The 16,114-nt window shown below is 53.1% G+C and overlaps 1 protein-coding gene across 3 annotated transcripts in view; it reads left to right on the top strand.

Annotated features, from left to right (window-relative positions):
- The first annotated feature begins 3,858 nt into the window (after positions 1–3,858).
- TBKBP1 (TBK1 binding protein 1) overlaps positions 3,859–16,114 on the top strand; it is a 56,768-nt gene continuing 44,512 nt past the window's right edge. For 2 of the 3 annotated variants that reach the window (XM_090044603.1, XM_090044601.1), the window contains exons 1-3: positions 3,859–4,086; positions 14,514–14,790; positions 15,289–15,411. In XM_090044603.1, coding sequence (XP_089900729.1) covers positions 14,569–14,790; positions 15,289–15,411 — 345 coding nt within the window. In that variant the 5' untranslated portion in view covers positions 3,859–4,086; positions 14,514–14,568. Of the gene's footprint in view, positions 4,087–13,577; positions 13,722–14,513; positions 14,791–15,288; positions 15,412–16,114 lie in introns of all 3 variants that reach the window. The other variant, XM_090044602.1, reaches the window with a different exon arrangement.

Raw genomic sequence — 16,114 nt, forward strand, 5'->3', positions numbered from 1 at the left:
CTGATGATATTGAGAGGTCCCTTCCAGCCCCTACGAATCTACGAATCAAAAGCTGCTGCTAAGTTGGCAGTGGCTGAGGGAGCTGCAGAGGGAGGGTGTGTGATGTTGACCACTGGCTTCCACCCCTGCTCTGAGGCCAGGAGCTGAGCAAAGCCCCTGGCAGCCATTCCAGTGTCCTCTTATCTCTATTCCAGCATGGAAATGCTTACATCGCACCTCAGTTTTTTATGGCTGAGTTTAGCTTAAAAAAAGGCTGAGGTATACGAGTAAATATGGTTTCTCCAGCCCTGTGTTGAGACTGGTTAAATTTAGGTGCAGAAAGCAGGATTTCCCCCATCTTCCCTGGGGTACCCTGCACTGCTATTAAGAACTTCTGGTTGCCTACCCAACTAATGGCCTAACTGCACCACGATAAAGGATGAGAACACAAAGGACTGTGACCATGGGGCAAGATCACTTTCAGGTGATAACAAAATTCCCACTTGTGACTATAGAGAGAGGTCAGCCTGCAAGTGAAAATGTCACTGATAGAACAGTCACTTTGGGTGCATCTACACGTCACTGTATGGTGATGTTGGTACAGCACTTTGCTTTTGGAAATACTAAAGCATGGCGCAGAATGGGCAGTTACTGCTCTGTGCGCATGGCACAGTTAGATTTCACTGCTACATCACCATAATGGTGCACTGTATTGGGTAAGTATGCTGCTGTGGTGACATTGTTGGAGATCACATGTAGACCTGCGTCATTAGTACGTTGCTGTAGCATGCCATATGGCAACGTAGTATGTCACTATGTCACCATAGAGCAACATATAGATGCATACTTTGAGTGGCTGACCCTCATAATAACATCCCATTAATCATACAGATGCAAAATCAGGCACTGAATGAGGTCCCCAGAATCATTTGATTCACTTGGGGGCAGGACTTGATCGAGTCACTTCACTGTGACAGTTTCCATGTATGTAAAATGGGAATAACAGCCCGCAGGGACACTGGGCAGGGTCCAGTGATCGAGCTCTAATGTTGCATGTCACATAGAATCACAATTACAACCTGAAACCAGCCACAAGTTTTTACTTGCATTTTCCTTTAGGACTCCTCTTTCCAGACCTGATCATATCAAGAGGAATGGTCTCACAGTAAAAGCCTAGGAGTGGAATTCAGGAGAGCTGGACTTAGCTCTTCCCTCCATTTCCAACTTCCCGGAAGCAGATCGGTTAGGCTGAGATTTGAAAAGCACTTTGATTTTGGAAGCACAGCTTGAGTCCCCTGAAAGGGGCCTTATTTTCCTGAAGTGCTTGATGGTTACCTCCCTTTGGAGAATTAGGCCCAAACTAGGTGGCCAAATTCAAGGCATTCATATTTCCTGAGTTAGTCTTGAAACTCTTTGTCATAATCAGTCTGCATCTCTCATCCTCCTCAGCAAAATGGAGTTAACAATGCTTTCTTACTCACATTGTTTGGTCTATTCAGACTGTGAGCTCTTTGTAGCTGGGACTGTTGTTATCCCTATGCAGTGATGTAACTAGGTGTGGCAGGGTTCCCAGGCACCGATTTGGGGAGGGGGATGGAGGCAGCAGGGGGCTTTTGCTATTACCTCTGCCCTGGTTCCTGCTCCTGTCCGCAGCACAGAACTTGCTTACTGCACCTCTGTCTGTATGCACAGCACCTAGCACAGCATGGTGCTGTTCTGATTAAGCCAACAACCTCAACCCATAAACTCTCCAGAGCCTTTGAATCAAATAACCATTCAAAGGACACAGAAATTCAATGGATCCTTTTAACATCTGTGTTAACACTTAAACTACACACTGCTATGGGGAAACTCTTAGAAACAACTTAACCAGAGAAAGAATAACAGTTATTAATAAATTCTCTGTGCAGCAAACTGAAAAAAATATATATAATTCTATAATGGAAGCCTTTAAATAGAAAACTATTCAAGGAATGAAATGTTCCTAGGGAAGGAAAAAAGCCCACGCCCCACTGCGTGTGTTTAATGGGTTCTAGGTTGGCTCTGATGGGGATTTTTTTTCCTTCGTTGATTCTCTGTTAAAATGCCTCAATTTTATTTTGATCTACGTAACCCTCTCTGTAACAACACAGATGCAATCCACTCCCACTGCTTTTTGAAAAGATCGTTTCTCTCCAGTAAGGGATAAATCAGTTTCCGGTGTACCTGGCACCACAAACGCTTGAATGAAAATAAAAGTGGGTGGTGGGTTTGTCTTCCCACTGTGTCAAATAGGGTGAAATGGAGATTGTCCCTGCTCCTGTGGCATGGACGCTGGGGCAAGTGGCTAGATGCCCAGAGTTCAAGAGTTTGAAGCCATATAGCACAAGCGCTTGTGGCATGGCCCTGTCAGATTCCAGGGAATCCTGCTAAATATCTTGTTGTACAAGGACACAAGAAAGGAAAGGATGGGGTTTTTATTGACTGCTTCTGAGCACATGGGTATTTTAGGTGATTAGGATGAATTGCATCCCCTGAGAAGACGTCCCGCATGCAGCCGTCCACAGGGAACATTTGGGGCCTCTGTGGACACAGAGGTGAAGAGATTGATGCTGAAGCAACTCCAAGAGGAGCTGAGGTGGGGGCAGAGCACTGGGGATAAACTACAGTTGTTGCACCAGTGTTTATATAGATTCAGTAGCTATAAACTTGCCTAACTGAAGATGCAGACTCTGCTTGAGCCAGCAGCCGTAGCTACAAGTGGCCCCCTCCTCTCCCCCCCACACTCTGGTGTGGATTAATTTCTCTATCTCTGCTTAATGCTTCACACAAAGCGTGCGTGCCCGTGTGTGTGAGTGTCTCATCCATCATGAGAGATCGGCATATTTTATTTTTCCCTTGGGTATGCAGAACACATTTCAAATAGACAGCCACTGCAAAAAAAGTGTCCAGTCAAATTGTAGCCTGGAAATGATCAGTAAGAAAAATAGGGCTGGGGAGATTTTTCCAAAGTGCCAGCTTATTGTGCCAATCTCGGTTTGTCTGCACACAAACACCACCATGGAGGCCAGACTCCCCCACCCCACAAAAAAGAGGAAAGAGCAATTCTCCTCTGCCCATCACATTTCTGGGACTGAGAATGGAAGGAAACCATGCAGCCGTCTCGAAACTGCCGATCTACTCCATAAACTGAATGGATCGATAATGCCAACAGGCATCCTGGTGTGTTTATCCAGGACCTGCCAGCTCTACTGCGATTTGCTGGCAGATGCTTGTGCAGGAGGGGGAGGAACACCCCCCTCAAAAAAAAATGCTTGGGTTTCTGGCTGGGGACCTCTGAGGCCTAGCTTCCCAAAAGCGCCCGGGGGAATCTTCGTTGCCTGCCTATAGCTTTTTAAAAGAGACTGGCTTGCCAAAGGGCTCACGGGGCCCGTGAAGTCAGCGTGCGCTGGGGGAGCTGGGGACACCTCTCCAAATCAGATCCGGCGGCGAAGAGTGGGCGTAGATCTGGGCACCCCCAAGTAAGCACTGGGCACTTTCTTTTGGTTTGTTTGTTTTTTTGCAAGAGGGGTGAAGTCGCTGGCTGTGGCCAGCCCCAGAGCAGAGCCGGGCAAGGTGCCCCGCTGCGAGTGCCGCGGGCGGGGCTGGAGACGCGCGGCAGCAGGGGACGCAGCGGGCGCTGCCCCGGGCTGGGAAACGACCCGGCAAGGCAGCGGCCCGAGGGCAGAGGAGTGCCCGGCATCCCGCGGGGCACGCGTGCTCGCAGCTCGCCGGCGTCGGCGGGGCGCCTGGGCATCCCGCCCCGGGGGGCCGCGGGGAAGCGGCGCCAGGATGGGCACGAGGGCGGAGGCGTGGGCCAGCCCCCAGCCCAGGGCTGGGTGCCACGTGGTGCTGCTCCAAACGGAAGAAACTGTGTGCGTGTGTCGGTGTGTGTGTGTGCGTGTGCGTGTGTGCAGCAGCCGCGGCGGCAGCTGGAGGGAGACCCAGCAGCAGCGTCCGAGCAGCCGCGGGGAGCCGGAGCCGGGGCCGGTGTCGCACAAGGCGGAGCCGCCCCAGCCCCCCGCCTTCCCCGGGGCCGGGGGGCGGCGGCCGCGGATGGAGGATGGAGCCCGCCCGGCCGCGGCTGCCGTGAGTCTGCGCCCCCCGCGCCCGCGCCCGGCCTGCGAGGCGGGAGCTCCCGGGGGCGCTGCCAGGGCTGCGGGGGCCTGCTTCCGCCTCCCCACAGGCCGCGCCCGGGGCCCCCGCCCGGCGCCTGCGGCCCCCCGCGCTGCCCCTCGCCCCTCGGGGGAGCCCAGGGCACCTCTGACCCCGTGTCGGCCCGAGCTCCGTCACCCACCCCCACCCGGCCCTGTTGCTAATACCCTGCGCCCCACTGAGCAGTCTCCCCCACTGCCCCATCCCAGTCTCTTCCCAGCGCATGCTCCCCCCACAGCCGGAGGTTTCCCTCCTGCCCCAGTGACCCCTTTTGATGCGTGGCCGCTCTGCCCACGGCATGCCGACTCTGTGCATCTTCCACCCCAGACCCCGCAGCATCTCCGACCCAGCCGTCCCAAGCTCCACGCTGCCTTCGTGCCTCTGGGGCCCAGTGTATCCTGACACCCTCCAGTCAAAGGCCTGGCCTCCCATTGCTGCTTGGGCTTCCGCACCTGAGCTCCCAGGACCCCGTTGCAGCTGTAGCACCCTGCCCTGCCAGCCCCCACGGCTGCCTGCACCCTCTTTGCCTGGCTGCTTGTGTAAATAGTTATCCTACTGCTTCCCCTCCCCGTGACCCATTCCTGCCTGACCCCTCTTCCCAGCATAGCAGCCAAGAGCTCCTCATGCCCATGTAGGTAGCCACTCAAACCCTTCCCCCTCCCATTGCTGGGCTCAGAGAGCCAGGAGACAAACATGTGGAAGCTGATGTGACATCTTGAGGCTCAGGACAGCTGTGTATGGGGTGGGAGAGAGCAGGGGGTCTCTGTTGGCAGGCTGAGCTGCTTTAATGCCTGCAGCTCAGAGCAGAGTTACAGGGAGCTGGCAATAGGGGTGAAAGCAGCAGCTTTACAAGGCAGGCAGCAGTGTTTTGTTGTTTGCAAGTGTCTCCTAGGCTGGCTGAGGCAGAGGCCAGGGCGCCTGGCTGGTTCCCAGGCCTGCTCTGGCTTCCTCTGATTGTTTGCGATGGTGGTTGTTTGTGTTGCAGTCAGGAGAGTAGAGAGGAAAGGGTTAAGGGGCTCTCACCTGCTTGCATGCACATGCACGCTGCTTCTTACAAGCTTGCCCACCAGTGCAGACATTACATGTGTGCATGTTTGCCCGCGCACCTAGCATGCACCGGACGCCAGCATGTCTCAAGCTCACTCTCCAGATCCTGGTGTGTCTGGTCACTATTGCATGCTCACATGGCCGTTACATGCGTGTGCCCATGCTCAATCCAGCTCATGCCTTACACAGCTACATGGTTATTTGCATGTGTGCCATCATGCTTGTCTATGACACAGCTGGAAGTGGGCACCTTCCCTCAGTGTGCCACTAGCACCCTACTCCCCCACTATTTCCCTCATGCCTGCACGTTTGCTGAACTACCTTTACACACCTGACGCGCTTTGGCTGCACCAACATGTATGTCACGCCCCCTGTGCTCCATCTCCCTTACCTCTGCCTTCCCCACCTGAAGCCATTGCTGTTGTGCAGTGTTGCACTGTTGTTTCAATCACAAAGTGAAAGAGAAAGTGGCCAAGGGAAAGAAAAGCAATTAGGAGAGGAATCTTTCCTGTCACAGCTGAGTAATCAAGAGGCTCAGGGCAAGCAGGGAAAGATTTAGATCTGCTAGGTAGTGGGGGGTGTGAGGGGAGAAGCAGGATTGTCTTCTGTAAGTGGCGAGGATGGTACAATACAGGTTTGGAAAGAAACCTCCTGCTTTGAGTCATCTTCATCCCCTGTCATTTAAACCTGCTGGGCCTGAGAAGCTCCCATTAGTCCTGCTGGTGTCATTTGCGACTCGGGGGGGGCGGTGGCTGGAGAGGGCATGAGGAGCAAGCATCGAGATCCACGTGAGTTTCAGCCAATTGCTAGTTCACTTGCAGGTTGAGTGTTGCCACCCCTCCCAGAGTGACAGCTGGCTCTGGGCAGCATAGTGAGGCAGGGAGATGATCTCCTTCATTCCTCTAGCACTTCTTGTCCCTGGAGGATCCCCAAAGTGCTTAGCAAACCAGCTCTCTGTTCAGTGCCACTGAAATGTACCAGCTGGCCAGCATGCTGCAGAGCAGGTGTCCAATTCCTCCCCCAGAGGAAAGGAGATGAGTAACTCCCATTGGCTTCAATGGGATTTATCAGATCTTGCTGGAGACCAAAGGGAGGCCAAAGGCCATGGTGAGGGGCACAGTGTGATGATCTGGAATGAATCATGCCATGGTGCAGGAACGGGGGTTTCCGCCAAGGAAATCGGGGGAGCTCCTCTGCCCTGTGGAAAAGCTTTGTGGGACCTTAGCTCATGCATGGATTCTTAGTGTTAAGGTCATCTAGGACAGGCCCATGTGCAAGAGTTCCCCAGAGGCTGTACGTTTTGGTTGACCGTATGGTGGCAAAACGTCTCTGGGTGTCAGATGCCTTCCCTTTTCCTTCCTTCTGTTTCCATTTGTAGGTTGGTACTTGAAGTGAGCCTCACCAGTTGTTGGGTTCTTACAGCCCCAAGACTCTGCAGCTGGGGAGTTTGAAGCTTGTTGGTTGTTCGCGTTGAAGGCAAAGCAATCTTTGGGCCTTATGTCTGTAAAGATTGTCTTTGTAATGCAGAGTTATGTGCAACTTGTGTGGTACTGGCTGCTTGAGCCTGCTGACGTCTGACACAATAGCAGGGAAGGTGGGACGTGGCTGTTAATTCTGGAACTTAATAACGACATGGTCAACGTTAACTACTGGGAACTATTTTGTTGCTGATTGGGATAAATGCATTAGCACGATATTATAACAGTCTATCTATAACAGTCAGAGGGGACCAGCAAGCACTGGAGAGTCCCTGTTCCCCCGAGCACTATCAGGAGTGACCAGGAATAACGGTCACAAGCTGGCAGAGGGTAAATTCAGATTAGACATCAGGAGGCGCTACTTCACTGTCAGGGCGGCTAGGATCTGGAACCAACTTCCAAGCGAAGTGGTGCTGGCTCCTACCCTGGGGGTCTTTAAGACAAGGCTGGACAATCACCTTGCTGGGGTCTTTTGACCCCAGTACTCTTTCCTGCCATGGCAGGGGGTCGGACTTGATGATCTGCTCAGGTCCCTTCCAACCCTACCAACCATGAAACTATGAAACTTCCCCAAACCTTCCTAGGTGTCAAAGCCTCACCTGTCTGCTCCTCAGCTACCAAACAGCTTCCCCAGATCCCTACACCTAGAACCCCTGAGAGAGGAGTTTTGCATTTTAAATGTATCAGAGTTCTGCATCAGACCCAGTGTTAAAAATGTAGAGGGAGTGTTAAATGAATGACAGGGGATAAGGGGGCAGGCTGTAGTGACTATGTTGCTCCCTTTCATCTTTTGAATAAATGCATAGCTCAGTAGTTTGGTTTGTCAGAGACAGCTGCAGTCACTGAAGTGCCATAGAGTGCATGGTACTAAATGGCCTGATGACATCTCGCAGAGGTGTGGCATGTTCACATTAGACAGAGGGGAAAACTGAGGCAGAGAGAGGCAGACAGCGCCATGACACACGATGAGCTGGTAGTAGAGGTGGGTATGGAAGCCAGGAGTCCTAGCCCCCATTGCTCTAATCACTCTACTTGCTTGCCTCTCCAAGGGATCCTGGCTCCCAGCCCTGCTTGCTCAGCTATGCTGCTTGTCTGGAGCAAAACTCCCATCCAGATGTGCCTCTGAGGAAACCCTTCTCCCCTGGCACAGTTCAAGGGCAGGCCCAGGGTGCTCCCAGGTCTGTCAGAGCAGCTGCCTCATGGTGACTCCAACCTCCCAACAGACTGGCCCTGATCTGGCACATCCATGGTGCTGGCTGCCTTGGGCTGGGCACACGGGTAAACTAACAGTCGGGAGCATGTGATATGGAGTGAGCGGTTCCTGAAGGGCAGGGAGATACCTTGTTGAGACAGCCCCATAAGTCCATCATTCGCGACCTGCTGTGCCTGTATTAGGAAGGGATCTGGGGTGGCCAGAGGCCCTGGGGGATCCTCACTTGAGATGTGGACCAGTAGGGAGGAAAGAGCCAGAGGCTGAAGGAAGTGCAGCTTAGTAGGCAGTGCAGGGGGAGGATGGAAGTTGAAGCACTTGGGTTCTAGTCCCAGCTCTGGCGGGGCATTAGGGAATAGTGGTCGGAGTGAGGGACTGGCAGTCCCTTGGCTTTGATATGGCTTCTCACTGTGTTTGGGGCACAGCCATCATTACAGGGGGTCACTGGTTTGGGCAGTTCTTTAGGGACCCCCACTTCAAAAGGGCCAGCCTTTCCAGGCCCAGGCAGCTCCTGCTGTTCAGCCCTGCAGTGATGTGGCATCCTTTGAGTCAGATCCCCATGGTATCTTGAGGGTGACTGCGCTAAGTTACAGGAAAGCTTGGCATGAATTGCCACATGCTTCGATTTCCCAGCCTGAATAGCTCTGCCAAACCCTGCCCCACCCCTGTGCGCTGTGGCACCTATCTGGGGAGTCTTGCTGGAGCCTGCAGAGACTGTTTGACAAGGCCTGGCCTAAGTGCCAAGCACTCAGTCATTACCTACCCCCAGCACTGCTCACTGCCCTGGCTTTTTCTGTTCCCTGGCTTGATAGCCTCTCCCTAAATACAGCAGAAAAACAGGACACATCTTGAGGGAGCAAGGAGGGCCCGTGTAGCCTTCCTCTTCCCCCTGGACTTTTATACAATGACTTGTTTAGCCCTTCCCTGTCTCCCTGACAGGATTTCAGCCTATGCCAGCATTTCCTGCCGAGGCCTGCAGTTCCAGGACACCCTTTTGCCTTCTTATCTGTGCTGGATGTACTCCCTGTCCTCAGGCTGGGGTACTGGGGGTGAGGGGGTCAGAGAGAAGGAATATTTGAGTAGCCCTGTGGCTTGAAAGGATGATTAAGAGCTTAATTAACCTTGATATTACATGGTGGGATTTGGAGTCCAGAGGGCTCAGTCTGGGGGATTGGATTTGTTTTCACAGTCCCTTTAATTTGTTTGAAATATTGCTGGTCTGCAGAGTGAGAAGTTTGCATCTTATTATTTATAGTCTCTAGCCTTGATTGCCCAGAGGTGCTGACTGAGATCAGGGTCTCTGTAGCCCTGTAAAGACAGGGAGGCAGCATGACACCACTGATCTGGGGAGTCTGGAGTCTCTCCTTGGTCTGGGTAGGTAAATAACTCCCCCTCTTGTACCTGGCTTTTAATGATTTGTATCTTAGGATCTCCAAACAGCTCTGTGAGCTGCTTGGATGGCAGGCTGTTCAAAGCAAGCACAGTATTTATTCTGTGCTGACTCAACAGTGCTCTGGTCCTGGCTAGAGTCTGTGAGGGTTCAGGTTGGAGAAATGGTACAAGAGAGCCCTTGACTCAAAGAGCTCCCCAGTGTAAATGGACAGAGAGGACAACAGGTTGGAGGAGGAAGCAGGTGCAGGAAGGGGAAGTGAGAGGTCCAAGGTCACACATAGGGCCGGTGTGTATGCTGTCTCCTGAGAAGTTGGTGGGAGTTTGAGTTAGGAGCAATGCTGGGGCTGACTTCATAGCAAGGGCAAGGCCTCATCTTCTTCCCAGGTCTGTCCTCACTGTTAGGTTAGCCCAGGTTGTCTATGCCAGCACTTATGAGAGCAGTTGCTTTGTGAGGTGATGCACTGGGCAGTGCAGGACTGAAAGAGACTGGCTGGGTCACTGAGTTCCCTCTCCCACTGTTGCAACCACCCTGGAGCTCCTTTCATGCAGGGATCAAGGTCCGTCTTGAAATAAGGTGAATTTATACCACTGATGCCACTGCTGACACCTGTGACCCCATCTGACATGGTGTCAGCTCCCCATGGAAGTTAGCCAGGAGAAGGTTGTGGCATACCTTCTGGTCTGTTCTCTTCGCTGGTGCAGTCCCTATTCATGTGTGGCCCATGAACTGCAGGGCGCACTGCCCATGTCTCTTGGCGCTGCAGCGTGACTTGCATATCAGGGAACTGAGGGGCAACTCGTTCATCCTCCCTGGGCAGCAAGACAGGTGGGGGATTGTGGGACATGGAAATAAGCTTCATCTGTACATCAGAGCTGTCACATGAACAGCTGATACCCTGGGCCTGCCAGTCTGAGACAAGCTTCCTTGGAGTATACAAGGGGCTGAATGGGGTTTGTGGGAGTTGGACCAGCCAGGCCTGTGAATCTTTGTCTCCCACTTGTTTGCAGCGTGGGATTTTTTGGTGTGTGCATTCATGCCTTTGCCTCCCCGACTGGGTTCTACTTCGTAATGATGTGATGCACTTTGATGTATGTGGGCTTTATTTAATTGAATGTATTTAAATTGGAATTCCCTCAGCAAAGAACACTGTGTTGTTGGGTGTGCAGAAGTGCCGTCCGCTGAGACAAGCCGCAGAAAAGATCTTTGGGAAATAAGTGTTTTTGGGTGGCTTTTTATCTTGCATCACTAAATCAACAGCTTGAGATCTCGTACGTAGCAACAGTATCATGTAAGGGTACGTCTACATAGCCAAACGAGTGTGTGAATGGTGTTTAGGTGCCTACTCAGAGTGTCAGTTGCACCAACTCTGACTTCCTTGCTCTTGCGCCCACTTACTGACAGGTAACTGACATGTGCACATGCTCTGTACATCCCCTGCACTTGGCTGAGATGGCCCAGACTGACATGATGCAGATGCCAGAGGAGGCATGAGTCCCTCTAGCCATCAGGCACTCAGTCTAAATTCAGCTCTCTGAGCCCAAGCAGCAGATCAAGGGGAGTTCATTACACTTGGCCTTGGCCATGATTATAACAGAATGAAAGAGCCACAGCACTTACTGGGATAAGTGTTGTCATGCTAGCCTCAGGGTGCTCAAACCGTGAGGGCTGTGCTGGCAGAGGGGTGAAGGCATCTCACCACAGCTCCAGAGGTGTGAGTTTGTGCCATGCTCCAGAGTCGGGCCAAAGACTGCCTTCTTCCCCTCCTCGCCACTGGAAATAGGACCTGGTGTGGTGGGGAGTCAAAAGTGGGCGGATGTGATGCACAGTGACCTGCCACAGGGGTTGAGATCTGTGAGCCAGAGCAGAAAGTTTAGCATGAGTTGTTATGTTCAGGCTTTGGCTGTTCACAGCAGGTGGTTACTTGAGTAGCATGCTATGAAGACAACATGGCAAGCGCTGGTGCCCAGATCTGGCACCCAGGGGGTTTGTATTCTGGTGGCTGAAGCCTGGAGCTTTTCACTCCTATTGTTACCTGCATGAGCTGGCGTGGATGTCCCTACCTGTGCTATGCTCAGGCTTCATTTGCCTGGGTGACATAGTCTAAGATCCCTTACCAATGATGGATGGCATGCAGGAGGCTGCACAGTCACAGAAGGGGGAGCAGGCTCTGCCATGGTGACCTTGCAGTCTAATGCAGACAAGAAGCAGGGAGGAGGGGAGTGACACACTCAAGGTCAAGCAGCAGGGTGGTAGTGGAGGGGGACAGGACCACATTCCCTGATGGTCAGTCCATGGTCTGGTCTTCTCACCCATGCTGCTTGCCTGGTACTCTGATCATCACTCTATGTCAGTGAGAGCCAGCCTTCTGGGCAGGCACACCCTCCTTGAGTGCCATTCCTTGCCTGATCTGCTGCTTTGCCGCCTTCTTCCTTCCCTCTCTGCTGCTGTTCTCCCTGCTCCCTCCTGAATCCATTGTGTGCTGCACACACAGAGCCTTCCCATGCCACTTGTGCCATATGTGCTGTGGGGTGGCCACCCCTGCTCTATGTCCAGCTGGGTGCCTACACAGAAGTATTAACCCCCATTTGGGAAGTGGATGGCTAAGGCTAAGTGACTTGTCCAAGGTCAGTGAGGAAGGCTGTTCCAAAGCCAGGATTTGATCCAGGCCTCTTCCATCACCCCAGCCACTATATCCCCCCCTCATCTGCACAGTCCCTGTCCATGCTCTGTGGAGGTAAGACATGACAGCCCCTCTACACTGTCAGCTGCTGTTGAGCCAGGTGGCAGTGAGGGAAAAGATGAGTCTTAAGAGCAGCTAGCAAAGCGCCCAGTTACGCTGGAGGCATTTGCCCACGGTAGAGCAGGTTTGTAGCTATCGTCTCATTCACTGAGTTCAATAAACAGCTGGGTTTCCCTTCTAGTCGCTGCTGCCCTGGTCTGCATTTGAATCGGTGACCTACAGACCAGAGGCTTGCTGCCCCCCTCCCCCGGCTCTAAGGCAGGTCTCTGGCATGCAGAGGTGTGAGGTGTGTGCGTATGTTGGTGTTATTTCCCCGGTGAATCAGAAAGGCTGTCTGTGCTATTAGTGACGAACATGTCTTTATATAGGGCACTGCATTTTTACCTTTTATTTATAGGAGGGAAGAGAAGCCTTGCGGTTCAGTCATCAGTGCGGAGTCATCAGCGCAGGGAGCTATTTCTGGCTCAGACTTCCTGTGGGACCTTGGGAGAGTCACTTAATCTCCCTGCACCATGAAGCAGGGAGGAGTGGAATCTGGAGTCAGTCTCATGTTCTCCAGGCTCCCTGCAGTGCATCTTTTATACTGACAGGGACCTCTTTACTCTCACCCCCACTCACTGACATGTAACTGATCCCTCCCCTTGGTGCATCCCATTGCACTTGGCTGAGATGGCCCAGACTGACATGATGCAGATGCTGGAGAAGGTGCAAGTCCCTCCAGCTCCCAGGCTCCTGTCTGAATTCAGCTCTCTGAGCCTGAGTAGCAGAACAAAGGGGAATCATTACACTTAGGCCCTGTCTGTGCATGAGAGTGTAACGCTCCCATCTGCAGTGAAAGCGGGATGGCCAGCCTCAGCATCTGTGCACTTGTGCCAGCCTCCAGGGTGCTCACGCCAGCATTAGCTTATTCCTGAATGGGCACAGGAGTGAGCAACACTACTCTGAGGGACCAGGGCAGGTGAGAGGTGGAAAGGCCTGAGGCATCTCACTGCAGCACAGTTTGTGCCTTGCTCCAGATTCATGCTCATGGCTGTAAATGGGACCAGGCAGGGTTGGAGAAGTCAAAGATGGACAGATGTGATCCCCGCCTGTGAGCTGTTGGTGACAGGCTGGTGTGTCTTGGCTCTGACAGGCTGTTCAGCTGCAGGGGAAATCCTTGACCTGTCTCTAAGAGCTTTGTGTGCACTGGCCTCAGAGTTAACGTATTCCTAAAAGCCAAAATATCCCTTGCTTTCCCTGCATCCTTCCCCCTGGCAAACACAAAGCCTGGATCCAGTTTGGGGATTCGGGGGGGCGGGGGTGGAGTTAAAGTCACATTTGCCTAGCGCCTTAATCCTGTCAAGGGGAAGGTGCTAGACACAGCACAGCTTCCCTCTCCTTCCCCGTGACTTGTGAGGTAATTAGCATCTCTGCTTCTTGCCTTTGTCTCCGAGCTTTTCATGGTTTGGGGGGGGGGATTTGTCAGTATTCCCAGTCCTGCACACCAACTCTTTCCCTGCCTGCCCCATTGCCACTGGCAGGGTAGCACTGAAGTCTTTTCATCCCATTGTTCCCCAGGTTCTTTACTTGCTTTTTCTCGCTCAGAAGGATGGAGGATTAGGGTCCACAATCCACTGGCAGTCTGTGAGAGCAGCATCTGTATAGGGCTTTGGTTTTCCGGTAGCAGTTTGCTAATAAGCAGCAGTACATCACGCTGATGGGGTGAGACCTTCCCTCCCCAACCCCAATCCCTTCCCTAAGGCTTCAATCTGTTGGCTTTTCCAGTGTCTCCAGTAACATCGATTTCCTCTCCCTGGGGAGGACAGTCTCCCTGGGCTTGCCTGAGGTCATTCTCTCCATCCCCGGCTTAGACCTTGGGGTTCAATGGCTCAGCTGGAATGGGAGATCTGGTTCACTCCCTGCCTCTGCTACTGCTTCCCTGGAAGTCCTTGGGGAAGTTATTTCATCTCTCGGGGCCTTGGTTCCCTCTGTGTGTGATGGGGATACCATGGCTTTTGTCTATGTCAGGAGTGCTCAACCTCTGGCCCGAGGGCCAGAGGCAGCCCACAGCCTTGTGTCATCTGACCAGTAGGACTCCCCACAGGTCTGGAAATTTGGCAGTGGGGGAGCAGTGCTGTTGCTCCCTCACTGCCAAATCTCTGGACCTATGGGGAACACCAGGCTCTGCATGCTGGATCCAGTGCCCAAACCTGGTGCAGGGGCATGGGAGAGGCTGGTGTTCAGCCCCTGGGACCCAAACCTGGCAGGACGGGGCAGTGCCAAGCCACAAGGCTGAATTTGGTCCACAGACAGCCCCTGTGCCACACCTGGCTCGTGGGACCAAAACATTGAGCGCCACTGGTCTGTGGATCGTAAGCCCCTTTTGGGCACTGGCTGCCTCACTGGTTGTACAGCACCTTGCATAACTAGGCCACAGCACCTCTGCACCCCAGGTGCAAATGAGTAGTCAAATGACAGCCACTCCTCAACCTGATCCCTGTTGTTCTTCTGCAGCTGGGATCCGACGTACCCTGGGGAGTCTTACTGACTGCCTGCCCCAAGCCGTGCCATGGACTCCATGTTCGAGGATGACATCAGCATCCTCACCCAGGAGGCGCTGTGCCAAGATGAGGAGTGGCTGGACAGCCCCAACACAGACCTCTCCAGTGAGATGTGCTCTGCCTCACATTTCGCTCTCATCACGGCCTATGACGACATCAAAAACCGCCTGACCAGCCTGGAGAGGGAGAACTCCACCCTGAAGAGGAGGCTGAAGATGTACGAGATCAAGGTGAGATGCATGCAGGAGGTCAGTACCTCTCACTTTCTCTCCAGTCTCTGCCCAGTCGTAGCCAAGGTGGGCAGACCAGCACAAGGGAGGTTGAAGCCCCAGGACTTGTGCCAAAGTCTGGGGTGGGTGGCAATAGAAGCAAGGCCACGGATGGTGGTGGTGGGTGGGTGGTGGCGTGTGACTAGGGGGTCATTGCAGCAACAGAGGGGATAGCTCCAGGATGGATCCCAGGAGCATACATATGAGGCTGTGTGTTTTCCAACCTCATGTACTCAGCTCTGTATTCCTGTAGCACAGCTCTGTGGTGCAGCTGGAGGCATGTGCACCCAGTCATGTGCAGCTCTGGGCTTGCAGCCACTGTCACACACCCCAGAGCGTGCAGTTCCCCGTGTGTTTAGCATGATGATGGTCCCTGGGGCCATGCCGAGTCCTGTGCTGAACCAGCTGGTGCTCAAGGGTGTCCACTTTCACCTCTTCCCACCCCCTCCATGGCTACAGTACCCAGTGATTGGCGAGTTCGGAGAGGAGCACATCTTCTCGGTCTATGACATGAAGGAAAGCTCCCTGCTGAAGAGCGAGAAGGCCAGCCTCCAACAGCAACTAAACCAATTCCAGCATGAGGTGTGTGGCTTTGATGGCTCAGGGAGCCCTGGGGGTGATGCATGGAGCTTTGTTGCTTCTTTGCTGAGGCTCTTGGTTCCTGTCTGCAGGGACCAGAGCAGCAGTAGGGTCTGGGATAGGAAAGTACCTGAACTTCTCACTGCAAGTATGTGTGTGTGAGGAAGGAAGTCTATGGGCTTGTTTAGGGAGATCTGCAGGTCCCTAACATGGGGCATTTTCAGGCTGGGGCGAGGTCAGCTCTCGTGCCCTGTCCAAATTTCAGCCCAGGTCATTATACTTTGCTGTTTTCAAATCCACCCCCCTTCCCAAAGCTATCTAAACCAGGCATGGTGTTTTCTACCTCTTCCGAAACATTGTTGCATGAAGTTTAGTAGCTGTCCTGCTGCTTTCCAGAGGTGGCTGCATTTGGGAAGTGGCCTCTGCATTCTTACAGCTTATAATAGCACTATGGGTAAAAAATGGAGTTCACTTCTTATCTGCCACTGTGAGTGCATCCGCCCCTCTGGCTGAAGCAGCAGTGTCTTCCCCTAGTACTAAAGTACCAGAGGGCTCCACTGGAGATAGGAGCTTTCTGCTGGCTCAGATCTTGTTCTTTAGTCCTCAGTGCATGTTACTGGTTGCTATCAGTCACTCCCCTGCAGTCCTACCAGCATTGAGGAGGTCTTGCTGCCCTCTGATCCTTGCGTCAACCTCCAGACAGCTC

The sequence above is a fragment of the Crocodylus siamensis genome, chromosome 4, assembly GCF_052110815.1.
Source record: "Crocodylus siamensis isolate JL-2025a chromosome 4, ASM5211081v1, whole genome shotgun sequence".
Taxonomy (NCBI): domain Eukaryota; kingdom Metazoa; phylum Chordata; order Crocodylia; family Crocodylidae; genus Crocodylus; species Crocodylus siamensis.